Source organism: Nuphar pumila, chromosome 7 (assembly GCF_984573655.1).
Source record: "Nuphar pumila chromosome 7, dmNupPumi1.hap1.1, whole genome shotgun sequence".
In the NCBI taxonomy this organism is placed as follows: domain Eukaryota; kingdom Viridiplantae; phylum Streptophyta; class Magnoliopsida; order Nymphaeales; family Nymphaeaceae; genus Nuphar; species Nuphar pumila.
The window spans coordinates 26,199,478-26,213,237 of record NC_143255.1 but is presented as its reverse complement, the minus strand read 5'-3'; the positions used below and the strand labels follow the sequence as shown (position 1 = coordinate 26,213,237).

At 39.2% G+C, this 13,760-nt stretch overlaps 1 protein-coding gene across 5 annotated transcripts in view; it reads right to left on the bottom strand.

The window, feature by feature from the left end:
• The window catches only part of UPL7 (ubiquitin-protein ligase 7), a 53,168-nt gene that overhangs the window by 27,716 nt on the left and 11,692 nt on the right, over window positions 1-13,760 (bottom strand). For all 5 annotated transcript variants that reach the window (XR_016433037.1, XR_016433036.1, XR_016433038.1 and 2 more), the window contains 2 exons: window positions 12,149-13,168; window positions 11,684-12,018 (listed from right to left, as the gene is read on the bottom strand). Coding sequence is in view for 2 of the 5 variants with exons in the window: in XM_090012141.1 (XP_089868267.1) it covers window positions 11,684-12,018; window positions 12,149-13,168 (1,355 nt within the window). In the remaining 3 variants the exon portion in view is untranslated. The remainder of the gene's footprint in view (window positions 1-11,683; window positions 12,019-12,148; window positions 13,169-13,760) is intronic.

Below are 13,760 nucleotides of genomic sequence, written 5' to 3'. Positions count from 1 at the left end.
GTAGAGTTCGACGACAACGTAGAGAATCTATTGTCCATCCGTCATGTTTTGACCGCACCCCGTGAGTCGACCCCTACAAAATGGCTGCAAAACAACATTTTTAGAACCTGATGCAACTGTGAGGGTCACGCGTGTGATGTTATTATTGACACCGGTGCTTGTGAGAACATGGTGTCCGAGAGCGTTGTGTCTACCTTGAACTTGAAAACAGAGAAATTGTCTCACCCTATGTAACAGGGATTCGGCTAGCAGGGTGCTGCACCCGCGTCGACGCGACTCGATGCGGGTGCGGCACCAGGTGCGGTTAACCCGACCCTGGGTGCGTTGACCGCACCCAAGGTCATTTTGGTCCTTTGTTTGGATTTTTTTTTTTAAAATTGCCCTATGAAATGGGCTGCGGAATTTAAAAAAAAATCGGGGGGGGGGGGGGGGGCACTGCCCCCCTATAACCCCCCGCCAGGAGCGCCCCCCCCTGACCCCCGCCCGTTGACCGCACAGCGGGACCCGCGCCGGGGGGAGCCCCGGGACCCCCCTTCCTGCAAGGGCAAAAACAATGAATCAAGCTCCACAACTCATCACCTTATCTTTGGGGACAACCATATAAGATAAAAAAATGGTAAAAAACAAGTTGGGCACACATTCAGATATACATCTAAAAAAAATCAATGTCTCTGCAAATATGAAACAAAAGGCTTCTCATGAAGAGGGATCAGTCTAGGAAGTTAATAAGTATGTTGACTTCCATAGCCATCTGCAGGTGTTAACACATGACCATAAAATACACCCTTGAAGTTTAAAAATGACTTGGCGGTTCCATGCATTAATGGACACCAATAGCTATTTTTGCAATTTTGTGTAAAAATAAGTTACACACTTATTAGCTGTGCATTCAAAATGCACAATTATTAATATGTTTTCCTAATAAAAATTACTAAAATGTCCATAATTGTGACAATTAATACACCTAATCACCATATCAATTTTTAAATTTGTTAGGGGCATAAAATTGTGGTGAACGTGCTAACATGCATAAATGCCATGGGCCTTAAAAGCTACCATACATTCATACATATACACTATACATGATATATATATATATATATATATATTTACATTTTTGCCCTTGCCGCACCTTCGCACCCGGGTTTTTTGGAATTACCGAATCCTCGCACCCGCACCCACACCCATGTGACATAGGTCTCACCCATACAAGTTGGTGTGGTTCAAAAAAGGAAACGAGGTTCCCATCACCCAGCGTTGTTTAATTCGATTCTCCATGGGGGAACACTACCACGATGAGGTGTGGTGTGATGTAGCCCATATGAGTGTGTGTCACATCCCTTTAGGTCGTCCTTGGCAGTTTGATCGCAAGACCATTCATGGTGGCCGTAGGAACACGTACTCGTTCATATTTAAAGGTTATAAGATAGTCCTTCTCCCCATCAAGGAGACAGGGTTTCCCACGGTAGATAAGCTTGAGCGAGTTCCCCGGCTTGCAGACCTATCCTACAGGTCTTTCTTGAACCATTGTCAGGAGGATGGTTATTGTTATGCCTTAGTGGCTAAGCCATCGATGAGTACGTCGTTACCAGTTCCTACGGACATCGCCCCCCTTATTGAGGAGTTTAGCGACATTATGTCAGATGGCCTTCCTTCCATGCGTGTTGTGTAGCATGCTATTGATTTTGTGCCAGGGTCGAGTCTCCCCAATCTCCCCGCGTATCGCATGAGCCCCTCCGAGCATGCCGAGTTGTTGAGGCAGGTCCAGAAGTTACTACAAAAGGGCTTTATTCGTGAAAGTGTGAGCCCATGTGCGGTACCCGTCCTGCTCACCCCTAAGAAAGATGGGTTCATGCACATGTGTGTAGATAGTTGAGCGATAAATCGCATCACTGTCAAATACCGTTTTCCCATCCCTCGTTTGGATGATATGTTTGATATGTTGGCTGGTGCTTCCATTTTCTCCAAAATCGATTTAAAAAGTGGGTATCACCAGATTCGTATCCGGGAGGGGGATGAGTGAAAGACGACATTCAAGACACGTGATGGGTTGTATGAGTGGTTAGTCATGCCATTTGGGTTATCTAATGTCTCAAGTACTTTTATGAATATGATGACCCAAGTGTTGCGCCCTTGTATAGGGAAGTTTGTCGTTGTATATTTTGATGATATTTTGATTTATAGTTCGTTTTTGTCTGATCATTTGAGTCACTTGCGTCAGGTCTTTGAGATTTTGAGGAGAGAAAAATTGTATGTCAATGCAAAAAAGTGTGAGAAAATTGTATCCAAATACCCAATAAGGGTATTTTTGTCTTTTATCATATAGTACAGTCCACTAGGGACTGAAATGTAATTTAACATTATAATAAATAAATAAATTGTCATACAGCTTAGGCACAACAGTCAAAAATATGACTGTTGTGCACAATAGTCAAAATATGACTGTTGGGCACAACAGTCAAATTATGACTGTTGGGCAGCAGTCCAACTAGACGTTGGACTGCCACCCAACAGTCATAATAATGACTGTTGGAAGGTAGTCTAAAGAGCTGGACTGCCTCCCATGTGTTGGAGTGAGGCTCTATAAATAGAGCCTCACTCCCTTGTTATTCCTCAATGCTTTTAGAAGCATTTGAGGGTTTTTCTCTAGAGTTTTTTCCCATCTTATAGGCTTGTATGCCTCTTGTGCTGTTTGGTATTTTTATCTCTTTTGAGATTGTATTTGGTCCATTAGTGACCAACTTTAAGTGAGTTTATTAAAGCCCTTTGTTGGCATTATGTTTGTTTCCCTATTGTTCTATTGTACCTTGTTTCATTACATGGTATCAGAGCGAGGTTCTTGAAAGGAGAATCTCGTGAAGGAAGTGTTTTTCGATCATTGATCATTCACTATCTTCTCTAGTCTAAACTCAAGTATTCATTATGGGAGAAAGAGAGTTCGCCACCGTCATCACCTACAAACTCAATGAAAACAACTACTTGATGTGGGCGACGGCTATGGAGAATCATATCAAAGGAAAAAAATTGTGGGGTTTTGTTAGTGGTTCTACTAGTGAACCACAACTCAAATTGACTAGAAGAGAAGGAGATCAAGTCAAAGCCTTGTCCGAAGAAGAAAAAGAAAAAGCCTTGGAAGAATTCCAAAATAAATTGGAAGATTGGGAGACAAGCAATGCACAAATACTCTCATGGTTTATGAATACCATGGAGTTCAAGATCGCCACCAATATCATCAAATTCAAGAAAGCATGTGACGCATGGAGCTTTCTAAGAAGTACTTTTATCCAAAAGGATATGGCTAGACTTTATTATCTCCAAGATAAGGTACGTAATTCAAAACAAGGAGATAAAAGTGTAAGAGATTTTTACGGTATTTTATCTCCTATTTGGGATGAATTAGCCATGTTGGAACCAAAATGGGAAGGTTCGGCTATTGATATGAGAAGGACCCAAATCGAAAGAGAAAATCTTTTCTCCTTTCTTTATGGCCTTCGACCGGAATTTGAGCAAGTAAGATCTTCCTTACTTCATAGGACCACTTCTCCTTCTATAAGTGAGGCCCTTGCTCAAATTTGTCAAGAAGAGACAAGACTTGGAATGCACAAGTCTAATGATGAGGTCCTTGCCATGGCAAGGCCCGGAAATTTTGTGAAAACATATAAACCACCTCACTTTGAGAAGAAGTTCAATGGAGAAGGACACAATGGAGGAGGATACAAGGGAGGATACAAAGGAAAAATTATTTGTCATCATTGTAAGGAACCCGGACATATAAGACCGGAATGTCCCAAATTTAAAAAGGTGGCCGCCTTTAAGTGAAGAACCTCAAGAATCAAGAAAAGGGGGCAGCTTCAATGAATTAAATCTTGCTCAAATAGCAGAAGTCGTCTCACAACTTCTTAAGGCTGCACCTTCTACATCCGGAGCTGCCATCTCTTCCTCGTCTCCTCCAGGTAAGACCTCTTGGATTCTAGACTCAGGTGCTTCTTTCCACATGACTCATAATGAGTCTCTATTATCTGATTGCACTAAATCATATTTTTCATGTGTGTCAACTGTCGATGGTACCTCTTTAAAAGTCAAAAGCTTAGGAAACCTTGATGATATTTCAAAAAAATTTTTTGTTCCAAAAGTGAGAGTCATTCCCAAACTGGATTTGAATCTTTTTTCGGTCTCTCAAATTGTTGATTGTGGTTGTAAAGTATTCTTCTCATCTAAGGCGTGTTGGGTGCAGGATCTCCAGTCAGGGAAGGTGATTGGGCAAGGCCATAGACGAGGAGACCTTTACTACATGGATTTCCTGTGTTTACCAAAATACTCGTTTTGTAATCATGTCAAAGACATTAATATAGATCTTTGGCATAAAAGATTAGGACACCCAAGTATATCCAAATTATCTTTTTTTCCATTTTTGGAAAAATTTTGTAAAGATAAAAATTTTGTATGTGAAGATTGTATACTTGGAAAAATGCAAATGATACCTTTTGGCTCTAGAACCTCTGTGACACATAAAATTTTTGAATTAGTGCATTCGGATGTGTGGGGTCCCGCCCCTGTTATGTCAAAAGGTGGTTATTCGTACTATGTTACATTTATAGATGATTTTAGTAGACATACTTGGATTTACTTTCTAAAACTCAAATCCGAAGTTTTTTCATGTTTTAAAAACTTTCATAATCTAGTTAAAAATCAATTTAAAACAAATATTAAAGTCTTCCGCTCCGACTCTGGGGGAGAGTTTCTTTCAAATGAATTTCAATTATATCTAAAAAATCACGGAATTGTGCATCAAAAATCATGCCCTAGGACACCTCAACAAAATGGGATTTCTGAAAGAAAACATCGTCATATCATTGAAACTACTAGAACCCTACTTATTTCAAAAGAAATTCCAAAGCAATTTTGGGTTGAAGCTGCCCTAACCGCAGTCTATCTGATAAATAGAATGTCTTCTCAAACTTTGGAAAACAAGTCTCCTATTGAAAAACTCTTTAAAATTTCTCCTGATTTAAAAAGGCTAAGGGTATTTGGTTGTAAATGCTTCGTGCTTCTTGAAAAATATAGCAAACTCTCTCCTAAAGCCATAAAATGTGTCTTTCTTGGTTATGCTGATAATCAAAAAGGATATCGATGTTATGATAAAACAAATGATAAACTCTATGTTTCTAGAAATGTTACCTTTCTAGAAAATGACAGTGGATTTGATTTTGAAGTTCCTAAGAAAGAATCCGAGTATGCTTTCTTATTTGATTTGTTACCCAATAAAGGTATTAGTAATGATATTGAAACCTTCGAGTCTATTAATGACTCAAGTAGTGAACCACCTCAAGATCTTCTTCAATACTCTAGACGAAATACTGGGGAGCATCCATGTGCCTTTGACAGATATAATCAATTAACAAATACTGAAGAAACTAGTGTTAGAAGGTCAGAACGAACACATAGGCCTCCAAGTAGGTTTGTCTCATAGGAATCCTTCTTACCAAACTACAGGGCATGTCTTCTAGCCATTCATTCCTATCATGAACCATCCAACTATAACGAGGTCAAAAATATAAACGAATGGGTTGAAGCCATGAAAATTGAATTAGATGCATTACACAAAGCTCACACTTGGGCAATTCAACCTCTTCCTATCGGAAAGAAGACAATAGGGTGTAGATGGGTGTTTAAAATTAAAACAAAAAGTGACGGGTCTCTTGAGATATATAAAGCAAGACTTGTTGCAAAAGGATATTCTCAAGAATATGGTATAGATTATGAAAAAACCTTTGCCCCAGTAGCTCGTATGACTACAGTTAGAACTCTAGTTGTTGTAGCATCCATTCGAAAATGGCTGATATATCAGTTAGATGTTAAAAATGCATTTTTGAACGGAAACTTAAATGAAGAAGTATATATGGATCCTCCCCCTGGTCTGTCTATTGAAAAAGGCATGGTCCTTCGTCTTCAAAAAGCCCTATACGGGCTTAAACAAGCCCCTAAAGCATGGTATGATCGGTTCAGTGGTACGATATTAAAACTTGGATTTAAATCTTGTTACACTGACACTGCTCTTTTTGTGAGATCTACAGGTACCTCATTGATCATTCTTCTTTTGTATGTTGATGATATGATCATCACAGGGAATGATCAAAAGAAAATTGAAGATATTAACATTTTGCTTAAAAAATCTTTTGATATGACTGATCTTGGTTTTTTGAGATACTTTTTAGGAATTGAAGTAGCCTACTCACCAAGAGGATATATTTTATCTCAAATCAAGTTTGCAGCTGATATTGTTGAGCGTTCAGGAATCACAGACACAAAATATGCTGATACTCCTGAAGTAATAAATGCGAAAATGCGAGCTGAAGATGGAGTATTATTAGATGATCCAACCCCTTATCGACAACTTATTGGATCGTTGATGTAACTGTCCATTACAAGGCCAGATATTGTGCATGCCGTACATTCCGCAAATCAATTTCAACATGTGCCCACAACCGTCCACATGAGTGCAGTATTAAGAATAGTTCGATATATCAAGAAAACTATATCTAAAGGACTATTCTTATCCTCTTCCTCATCTTTAAGTCTTATTTCTTACACTGATTCTGACTGGGGAGGAGATCCCAATAACCGTCACTCAACTACTGGCTTTTGTGTATTTTTAGGTGATTCTCTCATTTCTTGGCGATGCAAAAAACAACAGAAAGTGTCTTTATCCTCTACGGAAGCTGAGTACAGGGCAATGACTACCACAACCACTAAAGTTGTGTGGATGAGAGCACTACTTTCCGATATGGGTGTTGATGTCTCAGAACCTTCAAAGCTATGCTGTGATAATAAAAGTGCAATCTATATAGCCAGCAATCACACATTTGATGAGCGAACAAAACACATTGAGATGGATTGTCACTATGTTCGCGAAGAATATTTGAAGGGGACCATTACATTGCCATATGTCCAGTCCAAATTTCAGATTGCAGACTTCTTCACCAAAGCTCTTCCACTACCTCAATTTTTGTATCTTCTTAGCAAACTTTCGGTGATTTCCCCATAAGTTTGAGGAGAAGTGTTAAAAATAAAATTGTATCCAAATACCCAATAAGGGTATTTTTGTCTTTTATCATATAGTACAGTCCACTAGGGACTGAAATGTAATTTAACATTATAATAAATAAATAAACTGTCATACAGCTTAGGCACAACAGTCAAAATATGACTGTTGGGCAGCAGTCCAACTAGACGTTGGACTGCCACCCAACAGTCATAATAATGACTGTTGGAAGGCAGTCCAAAGAGCTGGACTGCCTCCCATGTGTTGGAGTGAGGCTCTATAAATAGAGCCTCACTCCCTTGTTATTCCTCATTGCTTTTAAAAGCATTTGAGGGTTTTTCTCTAGAGTTTTTTCCCATCTTATAGGCTTGTATGCCTCTTGTGTTGTTTGGTATTTTTATCTCTTTTGAGATTGTATTTGGTCCATTAGTGACCAACTTTAAGTGAGTTTATTAAAGCCCTTTGTTGGCATTGTGTTTGTTTCCCTATTGTTCTATTGTACCTTGTTTCATTACACCAGTGTCGTATTCTTAGGTTTTATTGTGTCATCTGATGGAGTTAAGGCAGATCCCGCGAAAGTTAGTGCGATTGTCGATTGGCCTACACCAAAGACTATAGGAGAGATCCGTAGTTTTCACGGGTTAGCCACTTTTTACCGACGTTTCGTGAGAAACTTCAGCACCCTCATGGCCCCCATCACGGAGTGACTAAAGGGTACTAGTTTCCATTGGACGCCTGCTGCGGGAAAGGCTTTTACGATCATCAAAGAGAAAATGACTAGTGCCCCTGTTTTAGCCCTTCCTGATTTTAGTGCAGTCTTTGAGGTTGAGTGTGATGCCTCCAAAGTGGGAATTGGTGCAGTCTTGAGTCAGAATCGTAGACCTATTGCCTTCTTTAGTGAGAAGCTGACTCAGACCAGGTACCAGTATTTCACTTACGATGTTGAGTTTTATGCTGTGGTACAAGCCCTTCGTTATTGGAGACATTATCTTATTTATAAGGAATTTGTCTTGTATACGGACCATGAGGCGTTGAAGTATCTGAATAGTCAAAAGAAGCTAAGTGCTCGTCATGCCAAGTGGGTTAGTTTCTTGCAAGAGTACACTTTCACGATTCACCATCAGTCTGATACTCTAAACAAGGTCGTTGACGCTCTTAGCATAAAAAATAGCCTTCTGATGACCATGTCAGTGCAGGTCCTTGGGTTCGAGCAGTGTAAGGAGTTCTACCCGACGGATCCGGATTTCCAGCAAGTCTGGGAAGGGTGTCTCTCCTCTGACCACACACTCGACCACGATTAAGTATACATAATGGTTACCTCTTTTGTGGGAACAAGTTATGTGTGTCTGATTTCTCTCTTAGGCTTTAGTTGATTTCTGAATTACATGAGGGAGAGTTAGTTGGGCATTTTGGACATGATAAGACGTTCGCTTTGTTAGATAAACGATACTTTTGGCCCAAAATGCGCAAAGATGTTGTCAAGTTCGTTCAAGGTTGTCATGTGTGTCAAATATCAAAGGGTCATTGTCAGAATAATGGTTTGTATACTCCGTTACCCATCCCTGAGCGACCGTGGGAGCACGTATCCATGGATTTTATCGTGGGTCTTCCCAGAACCCCACGTCGCTTTGATTCAATTTTAGTCGTTGTTGACCGGTTCTCCAAAATGACTATTTTTGTCCCATGTAAGCAAACCATCGACGCCTCATTAGTAGCTTCCTATTACTTCAAGGATGTCGCCCACTTCTATGGTTTACCCCATACGATTACCTCTGATCGTGACACGCGTTTTATGAGCCATTTTTTGAAATCGTTATAGGCCTTATTGAAGACCAAGCTTCAGTTCAGTAGTGTGTACCACCCCAACTGGTGGTCAAACCGAAGTTGTGAACCGCACCTTAGGAAACTTGTCACAGAGTCTAGTAGGGAAAAATGTCAAAACCTGGGACCTAGTCTTACCTCAAGCCGAGTTTGCATATAACAGTTCCATCAATAGGTCCACGGGCAAGTCTCCTATTCAAGTGGTTTATGGTCGGTTGCCCACTCATGTCGTAGATCTAACTCCAGTGTCCAGTCTTCCTGACCCAGCCCCAGATGCCTTTGATGTCGTTGAATACATGTGTGATATACATAGGCAAGTCCGAGCCAAACTCGTTGAGAGTTACGAAGCGTACAAAGCTTTCGTTGACCAAGGTTGTCGCGACATCCAGTTTCAAGTTGGTCAGTTAGTTTAGGTTTACCTACATCCTGAGCGTTTCACAGTGGGTACGTATAATAAACTGAGCCCTAGGAAATATGGCCCATTCAAGGTCCTTCGGTGACTGGGTCTGAATGCCTACCTCCTAGAACTGCCCGACGATTGGAACATTTCTCTGATTTTCAATGTGTCTGATCTATATGCTTACTATGGGGACAACAAGTCGTCAGAGCTGACTTCTTCTGAACCAGGGGAGAATGACACAGAGCAGGCTGTACTGTGTGACCCTGGTACGGCCAGGGAACCCGACCCACCACAAGGAATGGACGATCGGATCCAGCAACAGGATCCGACCACAAGTGAGGTGACCCAATGTAGGAATGTGGTGCGCACCTACTCCAGAAGAGGGAAGGCCCGGCTCGCCGCCGATCCAGCTCCAAATTGAAGATGTCTCGGGTCTAGACCCGAGACCCGGATCCAGTGTTCATCTTTAAAAAGTCCTGTCTAGGGTTGCGTGAGGGACCTGTTTTTGAAGAAGAACATGAGCTTTCTTTTCAGCAGCATTCCCTTTCCAGTTGTTTTCTTCATTTCCTTATTACTGTTTGTTGTTTGTCTTTTCTTTCATTTTATTCAGCACCCTGTTCATTGACATTTGAGATTGAAATAAATAAATTTAAGTTGGGCATTGTTTTAACAGTCTGTCCAGTGCACGACCGTGTAGGGTTGTGCCTTCCACAGCCTCCAACAAGAAGACGTGAGGGCTAAAGACTGCGTCAGGTGGTCGTGCCCTCACTGCCATCAGCAAAACAAGTGAAGGTTGCATCATGTCTGAAACATAGTCACAGACTCACAAATATCTCTGCAAGGCTATTTTTCGCGATATTATAGATTTGGTGATAAATCTTGGGAAAATCTCGGGGCTTAAAAAAATAAAAATATATATAAATAACAAAAATAAGTAAGAAAATGTCATGTTTAGATAATAAAATACATATATAATAAAAATAAAAAATAAAAAATGCAAAATAAAGAAGAAAAACACATTTAAGATTTAGAAAATAAATACAAACAGTAACAATAATTGATAATATTGCAATATTATCATGAGAATATTGCAATATTCTTGTGATAATATCGTGATATTATCAAATTGGCGATATTTTCAAAATATCATGATATTTTACCTATAATATCATTTGCTAAAAATACAGTGATAATATCATGATATTTTGAAAATATTGCCGATATCTGTGGCTATGGTCTGAAATAATTCATACGGCATCCATGTGAGCCAACCATGCAAGTCAACCCATTTGAACTCATAATGCACCTGATCACCAAGCACAAGCCCATTGAGCTCCTATAAGGGTTCAAAGTGTCTGTTCCATTCTTCTTATTTTTGGCTCTTCTCAAAAGAATCCTGTCACCCTAGTTCCCTTAAAACTTAATGCCTGCCCGGCATGATGACTGAAATTTATTTTAGATCACTGTTCTTTTTCAGTAAAAACAATCTAAAACTTGTCATTAGCTCATATAATATATATTCACAGCATATACCAATTGGTTTACATTACCATGCTGTGCTGATTTCTAAACTCTAGAATTTCCATGATAATTAAGAAGCATATGAGTTTGAAGGAAAAAACCTTAAGAAACGCATTAGATTTAGAGAACAATGATAGATTACAACAATATGATCCCTTAATTGAACAAGCACATCATCTATGAAAAAAATTCTAAGATTGGCAACTTCCTATAATCATCCAGTTCACTCTTTAGGCTATTCATAGAATTATCAGATGCAAAACAAGTCAAAAAAGAAAAAATGACAAAGGGAAAAAATGATGTAGAAATTTTCTCAGAGTTCCTAAATTAAAAAAAAAAGAGTTAATATTCAGTATCTGATGTGGACAAATAAATACAAACAAATAACAGAATTATAACCTCAATCCAAATCAGGAAAACGAGCCTTTGGATGTACTCTGGACTCTGGAGCCATAAGATGAAAGAGAAACATAAAATGTTGATAAAATCTAATCTCACTAAATTGATGGAGGCAATAGATGCCTATATGCAGAATATGTGACATAACAAACTGAAAAGTTAAACAGCCTGTGGACAAATCAAAGATGCAAATATTTGACAGTATCAAAAGGCACAAAATACTCGGTGCTTTTTATGTATTCCAGTGAAGCAGCTTCCTATGTCTCAACTCCTAAAAGCTAGATTAAAGCTCCTGAAATAGTAATCAGCATACACGCCAACATCAATATGAACCAATAAAAGGGGACACATAAAACCAGTGTCTTTAAGTTCATTTATAGACGTACATATTGCCACCAAATGGGTCAATGCTAAATGAAAGCACTATTAACGTGTTCAACTAATGGTTTAAAATTAAATGGTCAAATTCAGTCGCAATACTCTATATGGAATCAAATTACCTTTCTTCAAATGGAAATACGTGTGGAATAGTGTTAATGACTGAACCCATACTTTGGCCCATCAGAGCATCCCCAGACCTCACTGCATTTGACAAAGCCTCATGAGCTCGGGCAGCTGCTGCAACTGGTGGCCTGTTTTCCCTAGCTGGTGCAGTCCATAGAGAATGAGGGCAGAACCTGCGCCTGCAATCTCTTTCATACAACAAATGAAGGCATCTGACAGCTGCACCCATCAGAATCCTATCATTGTGTCCATTGTTGTAGATAAAACCATTATAAACTGCAGTATTAAGCATCGCTGAAATCATTCGCTGCTGCTCAAGTGCAAAAGGTACCTACAAATAGATTGTATGCAAAATGATCAAGATGTATCAAAGGAACACAAAAGCAAGGGAATGAAATTGCTCATTTATGGAACCACCTACAAAGATGAAACACTAAGGACATTGAAGAGTTCAAGTGTACCTGTTTTTCATAAAACTCGATATCATCAAGAACCAACAGCAGATGTGCATATGTAGTACAAAAAAGATACAGCATACATGATGCACCTTTTGAAATGCCATGAGGACCTCTCTTCAAACATTCAACATCCCAATTATTGGAAGCATGTTCACTAGTGCAACCAAAAGTTTCAAAACCAAGAGAACCCCTGCCCAAATTGTTCGAGTCTGTGTCCGATATTGATTTTCCAGTGAACTTTTGCAGGACATTTGCCCACTTATTCCCTGAATCCTTCATGGATCTGCTTTCCTTTTCATCCAAAGTTTCCTTTTTAGGGTTCATACCATATCTATTTGCATCGACTTGCTCAGTTGGCAAAGAAATATTGCTGTCTTCAGATGTCAAAGAACTTTCCAGCCCTTGCCAAAGATCAAGAAGGAATCCAGGAGTGAAGGCTAGCACATTAAGTATGGGCAAGGATCCATTGACAAGATTCAATAATGAGTATATTCTCAGCATGTATGAATAGAAAAATACAACATCAAGCAATCCCAACTTGTTTGCTAAATGGCAAGAGCTTTGAGCTGCAGAATTACTCTCCTCAATGATCATATTACTCTTCCTAATCGCAGTTAGAAGCTTCATAAGATGCCACTGCTGTTGAGCAGGCTTGATTAGAGTTACCAATGAAATACTTAAATATTCAAAAGATTCTTCCTTTCTCAAATCACTAGATTGATCTGCTTCTATGGAAATTTCATCAAATCTCATGTCTTTCTCATTATCCCTCTTTATATCTCTAATCATCTCTAGGTAAGGCAACAAGATCTCTGAAATGCAGCAGACAGCACGAAGGTACAACTTGTAATCTAGAGATTCAAGAAACCTTCCAGAATCAGTAAATTCAGAATCATACTCTGTTACTAAGCTCATAATGTTCCCCAAAGCCCAAGCAGGACTTGGAATCATGACATGGCCACAACTAGATAGCTTTTTCTTGTCTAAATTTGTCATCTGAGCAAATATATCATCCTTGGATATCTGCCACCACCTGCGATTCCTTGGTTAGTCATTGCACCATTAAGATTCAGTCCAAAAAGCTCATAAAGATGGACATAACAGTTGATGCCTAAGAGAAATAACTGGACAAACATTACACAAATTTCAGGGAATTTGTCAACTACAGATCTTGACATCCAAGTAATTTAAGCAGACATGCATGATTATCCACAAGATTTGAACCAAGGAGAAAATGATGATGCAAGAAAATGCAGGAAAAAGTATTGATGCTCAAAGAACAAAAGCAAGCATTTAGTCATGATCTCATACGAAATCATATCAATGCAACATCATCTTGATCCGATGAGTATCACATTTTTCATATTCTTTCTCTTTAGAGCATTTTTTTGTTCAGTTGTGCTTGATGGATGAATAATAGGAAGAAATTTACCCCATCTTCCTCAAAGGTTATTCTTTGATATGTGTTTGATGGTACGCAATTTAACAAGTGATGTGAGCAAGATAATTTTGCTTCGATAGTAGTTGTCCGGCGAGTACGCACAGACGTGAAACGTAAAAACAACTGAGACTAATCTAAGAGTTTATTATGCCATGTATTTTCGATACCCCGAAT